General features: G+C 40.3%; 2 protein-coding genes across 21 annotated transcripts in view; one reads left to right on the top strand and one right to left on the bottom strand.

Moving 5' to 3' along the window:
* The window catches only part of RHBDD1 (rhomboid domain containing 1), a 208,987-nt gene that overhangs the window by 15,204 nt on the left and 180,490 nt on the right, over positions 1 to 13,293 (bottom strand). Inside the window, exon 8 of one of the 11 annotated variants that reach the window (XM_044937911.2) lies at positions 10,764 to 10,807. The exons of the other annotated variants lie outside the window; for them this stretch is intronic. Coding sequence (XP_044793846.1) covers positions 10,779 to 10,807 — 29 coding nt within the window. The 3' untranslated portion in view covers positions 10,764 to 10,778. Of the gene's footprint in view, positions 1 to 10,763; positions 10,808 to 13,293 lie in introns of those variants that run through there. 11 annotated transcript variants of the gene reach the window in all.
* The window catches only part of COL4A4 (collagen type IV alpha 4 chain), a 151,344-nt gene that overhangs the window by 102,192 nt on the left and 35,859 nt on the right, over positions 1 to 13,293 (top strand). For all 10 annotated transcript variants that reach the window (XM_006047128.4, XM_006047131.4, XM_044937900.2 and 7 more), the window contains 5 exons: positions 620 to 801; positions 1,633 to 1,696; positions 5,187 to 5,261; positions 10,342 to 10,449; positions 11,025 to 11,132. In XM_006047128.4, the coding sequence (XP_006047190.3) occupies positions 620 to 801; positions 1,633 to 1,696; positions 5,187 to 5,261; positions 10,342 to 10,449; positions 11,025 to 11,132 (537 nt within the window). The remainder of the gene's footprint in view (positions 1 to 619; positions 802 to 1,632; positions 1,697 to 5,186; positions 5,262 to 10,341; positions 10,450 to 11,024; positions 11,133 to 13,293) is intronic.

The following is a 13,293-nucleotide window of genomic DNA, read 5'->3' as shown; positions in this document are numbered from 1 at the left end:
GTTTTGATAGCGAGTTTGTGTTCGCCTTCCCTGGTTTAGACCTGATCTGCATGAGATCTGGGTTCTTTCTTTAACTAGTTTTAGAGGATGAATGTTTTAACTTCTCTGGGTGAGTCCTTCCTCATCTGTAAAATAAGCGTGTTATAATAAAGCAAGTGATGCTGGAATAAATAAAGCATCCTTCTCTTGGATAGCCCTGGGTCTGTTTATGGAGGAATCATTTTTACAGTGAGATCACAGAAGCCAGAAATCTTTGTGATGTGGTTTAGGGCAGGAATTAGTATTCTTAACTCCTAGGACATGGCTTCATCTCCTATATGCTTAGTCAGTCAATTGTGTCTGACTCTTTGCCACCTCGTGGACTGCACCCTGCCAGGCTCCTCTATCCATGGGGATTCTCCAGGCAAGAATACTGGAGTGGGTTGCCATGCCCTCCTCCAGGGGATCTTCCTAACACAGGGATTGAACCCCAGTCTCCCACACTGCAGCCAGATTCTTTACCATATAAGCCACCAGGGAAGCTCTCATCTCCTATAAGTAGGACCAAAGACCTATAGCCTAACTATCGCCCCGCCCCAAATTTCCTCTGAGAGGTCTGTAACTCTTCCAACTCCATCAGGTGATAAAGGTCATCCTGGGATGCAAGGAAGGAGAGGAGAGCCAGGAAGCCATGGACCACCTGGATTTCACCCTGGGGAGCCTGGAAGAAATGGACAGCCAGGGCTTCCTGGACCCCCAGGCCCTCCAGGCTCACCTGGGCTGAGAGGCAACATTGGTTTTCCAGGATTTCCGGGTGACCAGGTAAGCAGCTGCTGTTTTGGAAGGAAAGAAATAATAAAACCTTTCTGCCCTGGGGATGCCCGTTAGGCATCTTACTTTGCCAGTGTATGTCAGGGTCCTTTCAACAGCTTTTAGAATATAAGAAGTTGGTCAAGAGAAGAATGGAGACTCTGGAAGGCCATGATGTAACTAATTTCTGGCCAGTGCTCACGCCTGGTTCCAGTGACATAGATGATCAAGTCACTTACTCCGCATACTACCCCTCCTTTGTTTAAACAGCTTCAGAAAGACTTGCCTCAGGACTGCTGGTTCACCAGATTAAAGAGTCATGTGAAAAAATGACCCAAATTCTGCTTTCAAAGCCTTCCTATCCAATGGCAGATATCATAGCTTTTGTTGTAAATATTTTTTATCTTTACAATCATGAGCTGAATACCCCAGGAAGTACAACTGTAGGAGCCTAACTTACAACTTCTGGAAAATGTATAGCATACTTTGATACTCATTTTTTGGAGTAAAATAGATTTTTAAAGCTTTATAATAATATTTTATTTGGTATCAGTTCATTCATTCAAAACTTAAAGTTCAAATGATGTGATGCAATTACTGTTTTACAATCAAATATAGAGAATTGGATACCTCCTGTTGGTATCACTACTTCTGGAAGCATTTTGCCAACTTTTTACAAACTAGATGCATGCAGTGATATGCTTGCAATCCATTTCCAATTTTCTTTACCACACAAATTATAAAAGCCAACTTTGTTATAGAAAATGATAACTGGGTCATGTCAAGAGTGTGTCATTTGTATTTGAAATTCAGTTAAAGTCTTCTGTTTCATTAAACTATCAGGGTGAGCCAGGTTCTCCAGGGTGCCCGGGACCTTCAGGAATGGATGGTACCAGAGGACCTAAAGGTATGGCTTGGAAATACAGTAGCCATCCACCAAGCTCATAGTCCTGGATGTTTATAACATTGTGAGCAGATACCTTTGGCATGAAAAACAAAGTATATCAAGCTGCATTTAAAGAGTTCTTCACAGACTCTACTAGCTAGTCAGATAAGACCTAAATCATCTGTATATGTCATTCAGGTCCAATGGTACTGTGTAGAAAACATGTCTGCGTGCTTGGTAGGAGTCCTCACACCCGTTCTAGTGACTGCGGCTCTGTAAGGGACAGCTCAGGTGCAAGGAGACAGGGCCACATTGGTGGCCCGTGTCCCATGCCCCAGAGGAACCAGTATCTCTTCTAAAAACTGCATAGGTACAGCTTTTAGGGGCTCGGTTACAAGAGTCATGGTAGATAGAGAAAGCCAAAGCCATGGCTTCTCACCAAGTGTTAATAGTACACTAAGAATTCCTGGGCCAAGTGTTATTTACAATTGGGATTTTTTGCCATAAGCTAAAGGTCAGTAAATGTATTTTTTACAGAGGGCTGGATCATAAATATCTTTAGCTGTGTGAGCTCTGCTGCAACAACAGTACGTGAAAACACAGCAAGCATGAAAGCAGCATGAAAACAAAGGGGTATATCTGTGTTCCAATAAAACTTTATTTACAAAAGTCTACAGGCTGCATTTGGCCTCACAGGCCTTAGTTTAATTTATGCCAGGGGCAATGTTGCCTTGTCATTCTACCTTTATCATGTCAACGTACATTCTACCTTTATCAGGTTTCTAGGAAAATAGGAATAAAAAGTTAACCCCAGGTTAAAAATGTCCTAGAAAAAGAGGTTTCATTAACTACTTATGCAGATTAAACAAACAAAAATCAGGCTAGCTTAAATTGCAATGTTTACACACAAGCTTTAATATTTTTCCTATTTTTGTGTACCACTGGGTTAATATTTTTCTTTAAATCTACTTTAAAATGATTCACCTTTTAAACCTTAGCCTTACCCTCACTATCTGTGAATTTATAGGCCAGATGTACAGTTATGTTTTATTTTAATATAGGTTAAAATAAATAACTCTAAAATATGAAACAGTGATTAGTGAGCTGCCTAAAAATCTTCTCTCTTTTACCAGTGAAGCATGCTTTTTACATTGAGAGACACTCCATAAATATTGGAATAATTGTTATATGAAAAAAATGAACTATGCACCCTTACTTATTCAGAAAGAATAATTTAGATCTCCTCTTCAGAAATACTTACAAATAGGAAAGTTTTCATGTTTGATTTTGACATTGTATAGTTTCAGTGCTCAGAACACACTCCTTGTCTCTTCTTCTACTCATCTATGCATTTATTATAGATGTTTCGCCTCTCTCAAAGAACAAACCTATTTCTTCTCATTTCCCTCCTCCTTGCATTTGGCCATCTTTTCCAGAAAATGAAGTACAATGGAGGTACTGAAGTAAAAGCTGTCTCATGGAGCCCACAAATAAGAGTTATAGTTCTGCTGGACCACAGTCTGATGGAACCTACCCCTTGGGAAATCCATAGTTTTTCTCTTGAGACTTGTCTCCATGGTCTGATTTTCACTTATCTGCCTACAACTGGCTTTATCACTCTATTCAGTGTCCTTTCTGGATCTCTCTGGATATGTTTGGAATGCACTTGAACATGATCTGTATCAGGACATTGTGATAACCAACCTCCATCATGAAAATGCTTTTGATTTCTGCCTCAGTAGACAAGGACCTCAAATTTTTACTTTTTATTATAATTTCTCAAAGACTGGCTGACCTGGGATGGACCAGATTTGTACCCTTCAAATGACTAACCCCAATTATGAGTAGGGTCAGGTGGAAGAGAACCTTCTCTAAGGTGTGGGTGGGACCCCTTTAAAGGGGTGTTGGTGGGCAGGTGCTACAACATATGCCTAATTAGCTCTCTTCTTCTCTTACAACCACATCAATTATTTTGCCCTTCCCTACTACACCATTTTGAATCCTCCGTTTATAATTGGCTCTCAGTTCAGTTCAGTCACTCAGTCGTGTCCGACTCTTTGTGACCCCATGAACCACAGCATGCCAGGCCTCCCTGTCCATCACCAACTCCTGGAATTTACTCAAACTCATGTCCATTGAGTTGGTGATGCCATCCAACCATCTCATCTTCTGTCATCCCCTTCTCCTCCTGCCCTCAATCTTTCCCAGCATCAGGGTGTTTTCAAATGAGTCAGCTCTTCGCATCAGGTGGTCAAAGTATTGGAGTTTCAGCTTCAGCATCAGTCCTTGCAATGAACACCCAGGACTGATCTCCTTTAGGATGGACTGGTTGGAACTCCTTGCAGTCCAAGGGACTCTCAAAAGTCTTCTCCAACACCACAGTTCAAAAGCATCAATTCTTCTGCACTGAACTTTCTTTATAATTCAACTCTCATATCCATATATGACTACTGGAAAAACCATAGCCTTGACTAGATGGACCTTTGTTGACAAATGAATGTCTCTGCTTTTTAATATGCTATCTAGGTTGGTCATAACTTTCCTTCCAAGGAGTAAGCGTCTTTTAATTGACTCTCAGCTATAATGTATTAATGAGTCTTTGTGTCTGAAAGGACACAGCAGCAGTATGGAACAGCTCTGTGGGACTATGGGAATTACTGCCTACAATGGCCTTTGAATGTGCCTTGTGAAGTCATCAATAAGATGACTTTTTGTGATTTTTTTTTTACAAGGACACTGAGTTGAGCTTCCTTGCAGAGAGCTTGAAATGTGATTGCAGTAGCCGAAACAGTAACAATTTCTGCTTTCTTTTCCTGAAAAATAGTATGAGGATATAGTTACTCAATGCCAAGTAATTTCTTAAATAGACATCTAAATTTGAAACTCCTTTAGAAAATTAAAATTTTAAGCTTATTAAGAATAAGCTTAAGAATAAACAATCTTATTTCTTATGACTGTCATGAACTATAAACGTGTGTGTGCGTGTGTGTGTGTGTGTTTAAATCACACTCACTTTGCATCTGTGTTCTTACATGTGTTCTCAAATCTCACCTTGGATCCCCTATGTTCTTATGTAGGGGGGAGAAAAGCAGTTTTCAAAAAAATCCTTTCCTGGAACATTAAAGATAGACTATAAAGACACAATGGAGAAGGCAATGGCACCCCATTCCAGTACTCTTGCCTGGAAAACCCCATGGACAGAGGAGCCTGGTAGGCTGCAGTCCATGGGGTCGCTAAAAGTCGGACATGACTGAGCGACTTCACTTTCACTTTTCACTTTCACGCATTAGAGAAGGAAATGGCAACCCACTCCAGTGTTTTTGCCTGGAGAATCCCAGGGACAAGGGAGCCTGGTGGGCTGCCGTCTATGGGGTCACACAGAGTCGGACACGACTGAAGTGACTTAGCAGTAGCAGCAGCATAAAGACACAAATGAGTGAACGTTATTACGTCACTTGGAAGAAAAAAATATAAAGTCTCTTAAATAATGTGTGTATTTTATCACTTACAGGATACAAAGGGGAATCTGCAAGTCAGTTTGGCCTACCTGGTCCAAAGGGTGAGCCAGGTGGCCCCGGATATCCAGGTACAGACCCATCGTTTTCTTATTCAAACAAAAAAGAGTAAATGTGTTTTGAAAAATAGAACAATTACTTCATCCTCCTAGCTGGGAATGATTATATCAGTATTTTATCCCCCCTTTACTCATTAAGATATATATCAGAAGGACTATGTATAGGGACTTCCCTGGTGGTCCAGTGGTTAGGAATCTGCCTTTTAAGGGTTCAATCCCTGGTCTGGGAACTAAGATCACAGGTGCCATGGGGCGAGTATATCCACGTGCCACAACTAGAGACGCCTGTACACTACAACAAAGGCCTGACATAGCCAAATAAATAAATAAAACTTAAAAAAAAATAAAGAAACAGAAAACTTGTGTATAACCACTGGTCTAGGAGAATACCAGAGACTCTCCATCTTCTTGCCATCATGGGTCCCATGACCTGGGATATTAACAACACACTTCCCAGGGTCAAAAATGAAAATTTGGACCCTTTTGCAATCTCTGTAATTAAAAATGATAATTAAGCAAGAACCACTCAGCTGACTACAGTGGCAGGTTTTCATTCCAACCCTTTCTTTTCTACTCAGAAAAGCATAGGTGAATGCCCTGAGGGCTGCTGTTGCTGAGATATAATATTATAGAATACTGCATTTCCTGTGGATCTAATTTACTAAAAACCAAACCAAAAAAGGAGAAGGCAATGGCACCCCACTCCAGTACTCTTGCCTGGAAAATCCAATGGATGCAGGAGCCTGGTAGGCTGCAGTCCATGGGGTCACTAGGAGTTGGACACGACTGAGCGACTTCCCTTTCACTTGTCACTTTCACGCATTGGAGAAGGAAATGGCAACCCACTCCAGTGTTCTTGCCTGGAGAATCCCAGGGACGGGGGAGCCTGGTGAGCTGCCGTCTATGGGGTCGCACAGAGTCGGACACGACTGAAGTGACTTAGCAAACCAAAAAAAAAAAAAAGGTAAAGCTCCATCATCCACAAGTCTTTGGAAACAGTACTCTGTTTATCAGCAACAGTTGATGTGTAATCCCCTCAGAACAGATGACGGTGTTCCAGTGAGTGCTTGCTCTCCATAGAGGCTGTGGTTGCCTAAGTAGATGACCCACAGCTGACAAAATACACATAGCCTTTTACTAATTCTGCCTGTTGGAATACACCTGAAGTCAATAATCAGACAGCTGTACAAAGGTGTGTGCACAGGGATATCCACTGCCAGGAAAGAATATTTGTTTCTCCACAGGTAATTGGTTCAATCAGTGATGCCCAGTGCTGTTAAGCTGACAGTGGACAGGTTACAGACCAGGTTTACATTTAGATGAACACCTTGTAAATTAAGGGCTTCCCAGGTGGCTCGATGGTAAAGAATTCGCCTGCAAATGCAGGAGACACAGGAAACACTGGTTCAATCCCTGGGTTGGAAAGATCCCCTGGAAGAGGAAATAGCAGCCCACTCCAGTATTCTTGCCTGGAGAATCCTGTGGACAGAGGAGCCTTGTGGCCTACAGTCCGTGTGGTCACAAAGAGTTGGACGTGACTGAGCATGCACTTGTAAATTAAATATCTCGTATTAATGGTTTCATGCTTTATCTTCAAATTCTCTTTGGTGATGGTCATGTTTCATTCCATATGACAGACTATCTGAGCAGACCTATTATGGGAATTTTTATTTTACTTGTTTATGTATTTATTTATTTTAAAGAATAAATAAAAATTTGTTTTTTTAACTTGACATTTTATAGAATTTCAGTCATCTTTACACGCTATGTGTGTGTGTTAGTCGCTCAATCGTGTCTGACCCTTTCTGACCCCATGTACTTATACAGCCCACCAGACTCCTTTATCCATGGAGTTTTTCCAGGCAAGAACACTGGACTGGGTAGCCATTCCCTTCTCCAGGGTGTCTTTCTGACCCAAGGATCAAACCCACATCTCCTGCATTGCAGATAGATTCTTTACCATCTGAGCCACACGGGAAGCCATTTACACTCTATGCTGCTGCTGCTGCTGCTAAGTTGCTTCAGTCATGTCCGACTCTGTGTGACCCCATAGACGGCAGCCCACCAGGCTCCCCTGTCCCTGGGATTCTCCAGGCAAGAAAACTGGAGTGGGTTGCCGTTTCCTTCTCAAATGCATGCATGCATGCATGCTAAGTCGCTTCAGTCGTGTCCAACTCTGTGTGACCCTGTGGACAGCAGCCCACCAGGCTCCTCAGTCCATCTCCACAATTCAATAAATTATAGGCACAGGGAAGCCATATTTACAATAACAATGAATTAAATTTTGTTTTTATACCATAAATTGCTAAAATGGAAATCTAACAAAAGAACAAGCCATTACCCTGGCAAAAACTTCCTTTTCCATTCCCTTCCCTTTGGGTCTTTTACCTCTGGCATGTCAAATAGATTTAGATAATATAATTTTAACTGAGATGTATAGCTTATGTGTGTGCATTTGGAGGGGAAAATAGCTTTGAGGTTAGCATTGTAGGGGTTCATAAGAAGTACCAGAATGAGGTCTCAGAACGGAAAATTACTGGTTCAAAGTCAGCTTCCATTACCACTGAGCATGTGTTCCTGGGCCAGTTGCTTATCATCTCTGAGCTGTTTGCTCATCTGTAAACTGGCCTTCAGCAGATTACCGGTTGTTCTGAAGATCAAATGAGATTCCTTGAAAGCAATTTGTAAACCGAAAAGTGCTACACAAATGTAATATGTAATTCATCATTGTCATCGTCAGCAAAACATGAAGAAATCTTTCCACACTTACTGCTATTTTTATGTAAAACCTTTAAGAGAGTAAGATTTCATGAGCTGAAAATAGTCCAAAATGGAGACCTTTTATATTACCTAATATTTTAAGTTAAAAATCATAAAGCTGAGTTATTTTATGTATAAGCTCACTTTTTCAAGAAAATTTGCCTTGGTGTTATTTCCCTGGTCTCCTGTGGTTATCACCATTTAAATCATTCCCTTTCCCAAATGCCATAACTTTTGCTTAAATTTTTAAAGTTACATCCTACTTTATGTACCAGCACAGAGTTTACCTAAACATGCAATTTTCATTGACTGGAAAAAAGCTGGATTGAATTTGAACAAGCCTAACAGGAAGGCATGGACCTGCAGCCTGTCTCAGGGGACTCTATATGATTGTATTGGGTTCTGTTCTACTTCCCCTTCCTTTGTTTCAGAGAGCAAATACAGTAGAGATTAACTCAGAAGTTCTGTTCTTAATACAACTGTGATTGGAGAGGCAAGCCTTTAATAGTTCAGTTTTTTCATTTGCAAAAGGGCTTCCCTGGTGGCTCAGTGGTAAAGAATCTGCTCGCCAGTGCAGGAGACCTGGGTTCGATCCCTGGGTAGGGAATATTCCCCTGGAGAAGGAAATGGTAACCCACTCCAGTGTTCTTGCCTGGGAAATCCCATGGACAGAGGAACCCTGGCAGGCTACAGTTCATGGGGTCGCAAAAGAGTCGGACATGACTCAGTGACTAAACAACTTTCATTTGCAAATTGGAAAATGCTGCCCTCAGATGGTAAAGAATCTCCCCACAATGCAGAAGACCTGGGTTTGATACCTGGGTCAGAAAGATCCTCTGGAGAAGGAAATAGCAACCCACTCCAATATTCTTGCCTGGAGAATTCCATGAGAGAAGCCTGGGCAGGCTACAGTCGCAGAGAGTTGGACACGACTGAGCGACTAATACAATGAACACCTTTACTGCAGGGATATTTTCAGGATAAATAAAGCAACACACAGTGAAGCTCATAGATCTTAACTTTGATCAGGAACAAGTATGGACTAACACAGGTTTGTTTCTTGTGTTTTAGAATAGTGACTATGACCTCCGTGGGTTTGTAAATACAATACCATGTAATTTATTTGCAGATTCAACTGATGAATTTTGGCACAGACTATTGGTTTATCCTATAAATATAAATTGTATTACAGGCATAGATAATGAATAAATACATGGCAAAGTCAACTTCTTTAGTAATCAAATATGACTTAGAGTCTGAAGTATCATTTCATTCTTACTAGATTAGCAAGAAAACAAATCCAAAAACTGAAAAGTCTTCAGTGAGCACATGCTATGCTCTCGGAGTCATCGGGCTGTGGGTGGGTTACGTGTGGTGATGTGAGTTGATGGAGACTTTATCCAAAACCACTAGGCAACCTCTTTCAAGAACCAAATGCTGAATGGTCTGTTCTTGAACATTAAAAGCAGCTGAGCCTTTCTCTTCAGCATGTCACTGTCCTGAGAAGGGGACCATGGTCGATTTTTTTTTTTTAACCTAGTAGATGTATCCACCAGATGTAATATGTGGTTCTGGAAGGGGACCCAGTGAGGACAAAGCAGCTGTGAAGGACATTAAGAGGACAATTGAGGCAACTCAAGCATGGAATGAGTATTGAACATGATTAATTTTCTTGGCTGTGATGATGTTATTTTGGCCACATAGGAAAATGTTCTTATGTTTTCAGACATACCTCCTGAGATATTTAGGGATGAAATTCCATGATGTCTGTGATTTACTTTAAAATACTTCAGCTCTTAAAAATGCATTAAAAACAACCAAAATATCAGACTCTCTTACCTAAAAATTCTACTCCGAGGAATTTTTCCTAAGGAAACAATTTAATAGGAGAAAAAAACTGATTGAAAATATATAAAGATCATTATGCATAACAGTAAGAGTTAGAAATAACTCAGATGGCCAATAGTAGAGAAAATTAATTAATTTAATTAAGGTTAACTCAATAAGCTATCAGCCTGTTGTTTCAAAACAATAATTAGGAAAATGATATGAAGCTTGGAAGATTACTTATGATACAATGCTAATTAAAAATCAGAATATAAAATTTGAGGCCTTATTTGTACAATGTTATACACAGGAAATACTGTGTTAAGTTGGTGGGATTATAGGTGTTTTGTTTTCAATTTTTCCTATATGTTATCTTTTCAATAGAAAAATTGTGTGTATGTAAAAGTAAGAGTAGAAAAGAAAGAGCTGAAACTGGAGGTTTCATAGATTCACTGCTTTGGAGAGCAACTGCAACTACTCAGATGTTCGATCCTTCTTTCTTTAGGACGTTTGGGAGCATCTGGAGAGCAGGGCTTGCCCGGTGCTCAAGGTCCTGGAGGACCACCCGGAAGGCCAGGACCTCCTGGCTTGTTTGGACCAACAGGATGTCCAGGTAACTTGAAAGGCGCCTGGAGACTTCCCGGGCACTCATCTAGCTCTTGTCTTTTAGACTGGTCCAGAGCTGGCTCTGCCATTTCCCAGACCTGTGACTCTGGACAAGTCACTTAAACATACCTGTCCCTGACCCCTAAGTTGGAGATAGACTGATCTCCCTGGGTTGGTCTGGGAACAGATGAAGACATTCCTGTCTCCATCCAAGGAGGATGCCAGGCGCAAAGTGATGGGCTGACAGAGAAAAGCTCCTCTCCAGCCTTCCCTGAGGCCTCTTCCATTCATGACGCTGGTTTCCTCTTCTTTAGCCTTCAGACAAACCTCACCCATTCAACACCATATTTCAACGGCTCCTCCTCCTGCCAATTCAGAACCAAGTGAAAATTTCAAATCAAAATTGGCAACTTTAATCTGAAATGTATTTTCTCCTCTTGAGATTAAAACTAGGAGGTTAAGGAAGAAAAAGTAATAAAACAATATCCCAGGGACCCATATATTAAAAATATAGATGGTCTCCCAAGTTAATGAAGCTTGTATATCACCTGGATGTCTGCAAAACCTCTCTGTTGTCCTCAGGTAGTCCAGGGGGGCCTGGGCTGCAGGGACCCCCAGGAGAAGCGGGGGATCCTGGACCAAGAGGCGTCCTGGGGGACCCAGGGGCACCAGGTCTTCCAGGAATAAAAGGTAAGTCAGAAGGAACCCTGACCCCTCAGAAAGTTCTAGCCAGTGATGCTCCCACAATCTCAGAGTGCCTCTCTTGCACCCCAGGAACATGCTCTGGGGTTCCCCTTTTTCCAAGGATGCCTGTGAATACCTCCTTTTCTTTCTTACTCAGGCAGCACTGGCCTGGTCTCCTGACCGGCTCTACCAAAATGATGCTCATTTTTTAGGACATTTCTCCCATTGTTTTCCATAATTTTTTGAGCTTTTGCATTTATTCTCACCCCAGAGAGTCAAGCTCTTGTGTCCTAGATTTCTCTGGACACTAGGCACATAATGTTGAAGAAGACGGACATAGTTCCTGCTTTCATGGAGTTCACAGTTTAGAAGGGGAGACAGGTATTAAATGTGTATTTGCTAATTGTGCAAAGTAGAAGGAAGAGAAAAGAATAAGATGCTATGATGAAGGAGGAACCCGTGTTCATTATCTTTGTTTGATGAAGAAATATTTTTGTCCTGGTTAAGTTTTTATCCCTTTAAAAGTGTAGTAGATTGGTTATAATATAGGTCTTGTGGAATAGAGTAGAATAGACTATATATAAACAAGTCTCATATCCCTCCATTCATCCATGGCACTAATTCCTTTTCAGTCCTTTTCTTTCATTGTAGAAAAAATATTTTTTTCCATGGTACTTTTTGTATACCTCTAGCAAAATCCTTACATTGTGCCACATTTGTTTTTGTTTAGAGGTCTTTCTCACCAAGCAGAATGTAATGTTTAGTTTTTTTTTATTTTAAAGAGTTTTAAAATTTTTTGCCCACACCACGAGGCATGTGGAGTCCTAGTTCCCCAACCAGGGATCAATCTCCTGCCCCTTGCACTGGACGCATGGAGTCCTAACCACTGTACTGCCAGGGAAATCCCAGAATATAAGTTTTTTTAAAAACCAAGAATCATTTTTAAGAATTGAACTATAGTTCATTTACAGTGTTGTCTTAGTTTTAGGTGATTCAATCATATATACATGTATATCTATTTTTTCAGATTCTTTTCCCATATAGGTTATTACAAAATATTGATATTAGCTTCCTGTGCTATACATAGGTCCTTGTTGATTATATTATATATAGTATTGTGTATATGTTAATCCCAAACTCCTAATTTATCCCTCCCCCCATTTCTCCTTTGGAAACGATTAAGTATGTTTTGTATAACCATAAGTTTGTTTTCTATATTCTATTTCTGTTTTTAAAATATATAATTTATTTATTTTTAATTGGAGGACAATTGCTTTCCAATGTTGTGTTGGTTTCTTCCATACATCAACATGAATCAGCCATAGGTGTACATATGTCCCCTCCTCTATTTCTGTTTTGTATATAAGTTCATCTGTATCATTTTTTTATTACTACATATAAGCATTATCATATAATATTTGTCTTTCACTGTCTGGCTTACTTCGTTTAATATGATATTCTCTAGGTCGATCCATGTTGCTGCCAATAGCATTATTTCATTCTTTTTTAATGGCTGAGTAATATTTCACTGTATATATGTATAGCACATCTTCTTTATCCATTTATCTGTTGCTGGACATTTGGCTGCTTCCATGTCTTGGCTATTGTAAATAGTGCTTCAGTGAACACTGGGATGCATGTAACTTTTCAAATTATGGTTTTCTCCAGATATATGCTCAGGAGTGGGATTGCAGAATCATATAGTAGTTTTTTAATTTTAAGAACTATTTTTTATATCCTTGGTACAAGCAGATTCCTAGTAAGTCTGTTGGTTGGTTTATTGTGTTTATTTATAAAAATAAATAAAATGTAAATATATTTATAAATTAAAATTACAATTTATAAATTTATTTTTGTGAATAAATACAATTAATTATTTAATTAATGGAGAAATGGAAGAATGAACAATTGAATGAGTATCTATGAAGTTGAGAGTCTGTCTTCACCTCAGTCAACAGTTGAAGGGTCAAGCCTTACTTGGTAGATCTCTGTAACCAAGACACCTCTATCTCCTTCCTCCTTTTTCTTTCCACTTCTGTTTGTTGGCTCATGTGTGTGCGTGTGTGCTTAGGCACTTCAGTTATGTCTCTTTGCGACCCCATGGACTGCAGCCCACCAGGCTCCTCTGTCCATGGGACTCTCCAGGCAAGAACACTGGAGTGGGTTT

The sequence above is a fragment of the Bubalus bubalis genome, chromosome 2, assembly GCF_019923935.1.
Source record: "Bubalus bubalis isolate 160015118507 breed Murrah chromosome 2, NDDB_SH_1, whole genome shotgun sequence".
NCBI lineage: Eukaryota > Metazoa > Chordata > Mammalia > Artiodactyla > Bovidae > Bubalus > Bubalus bubalis.
The sequence above is the reverse complement of the archived record's forward strand: the minus strand, read 5'-3'. Positions and strand labels throughout refer to the sequence as shown.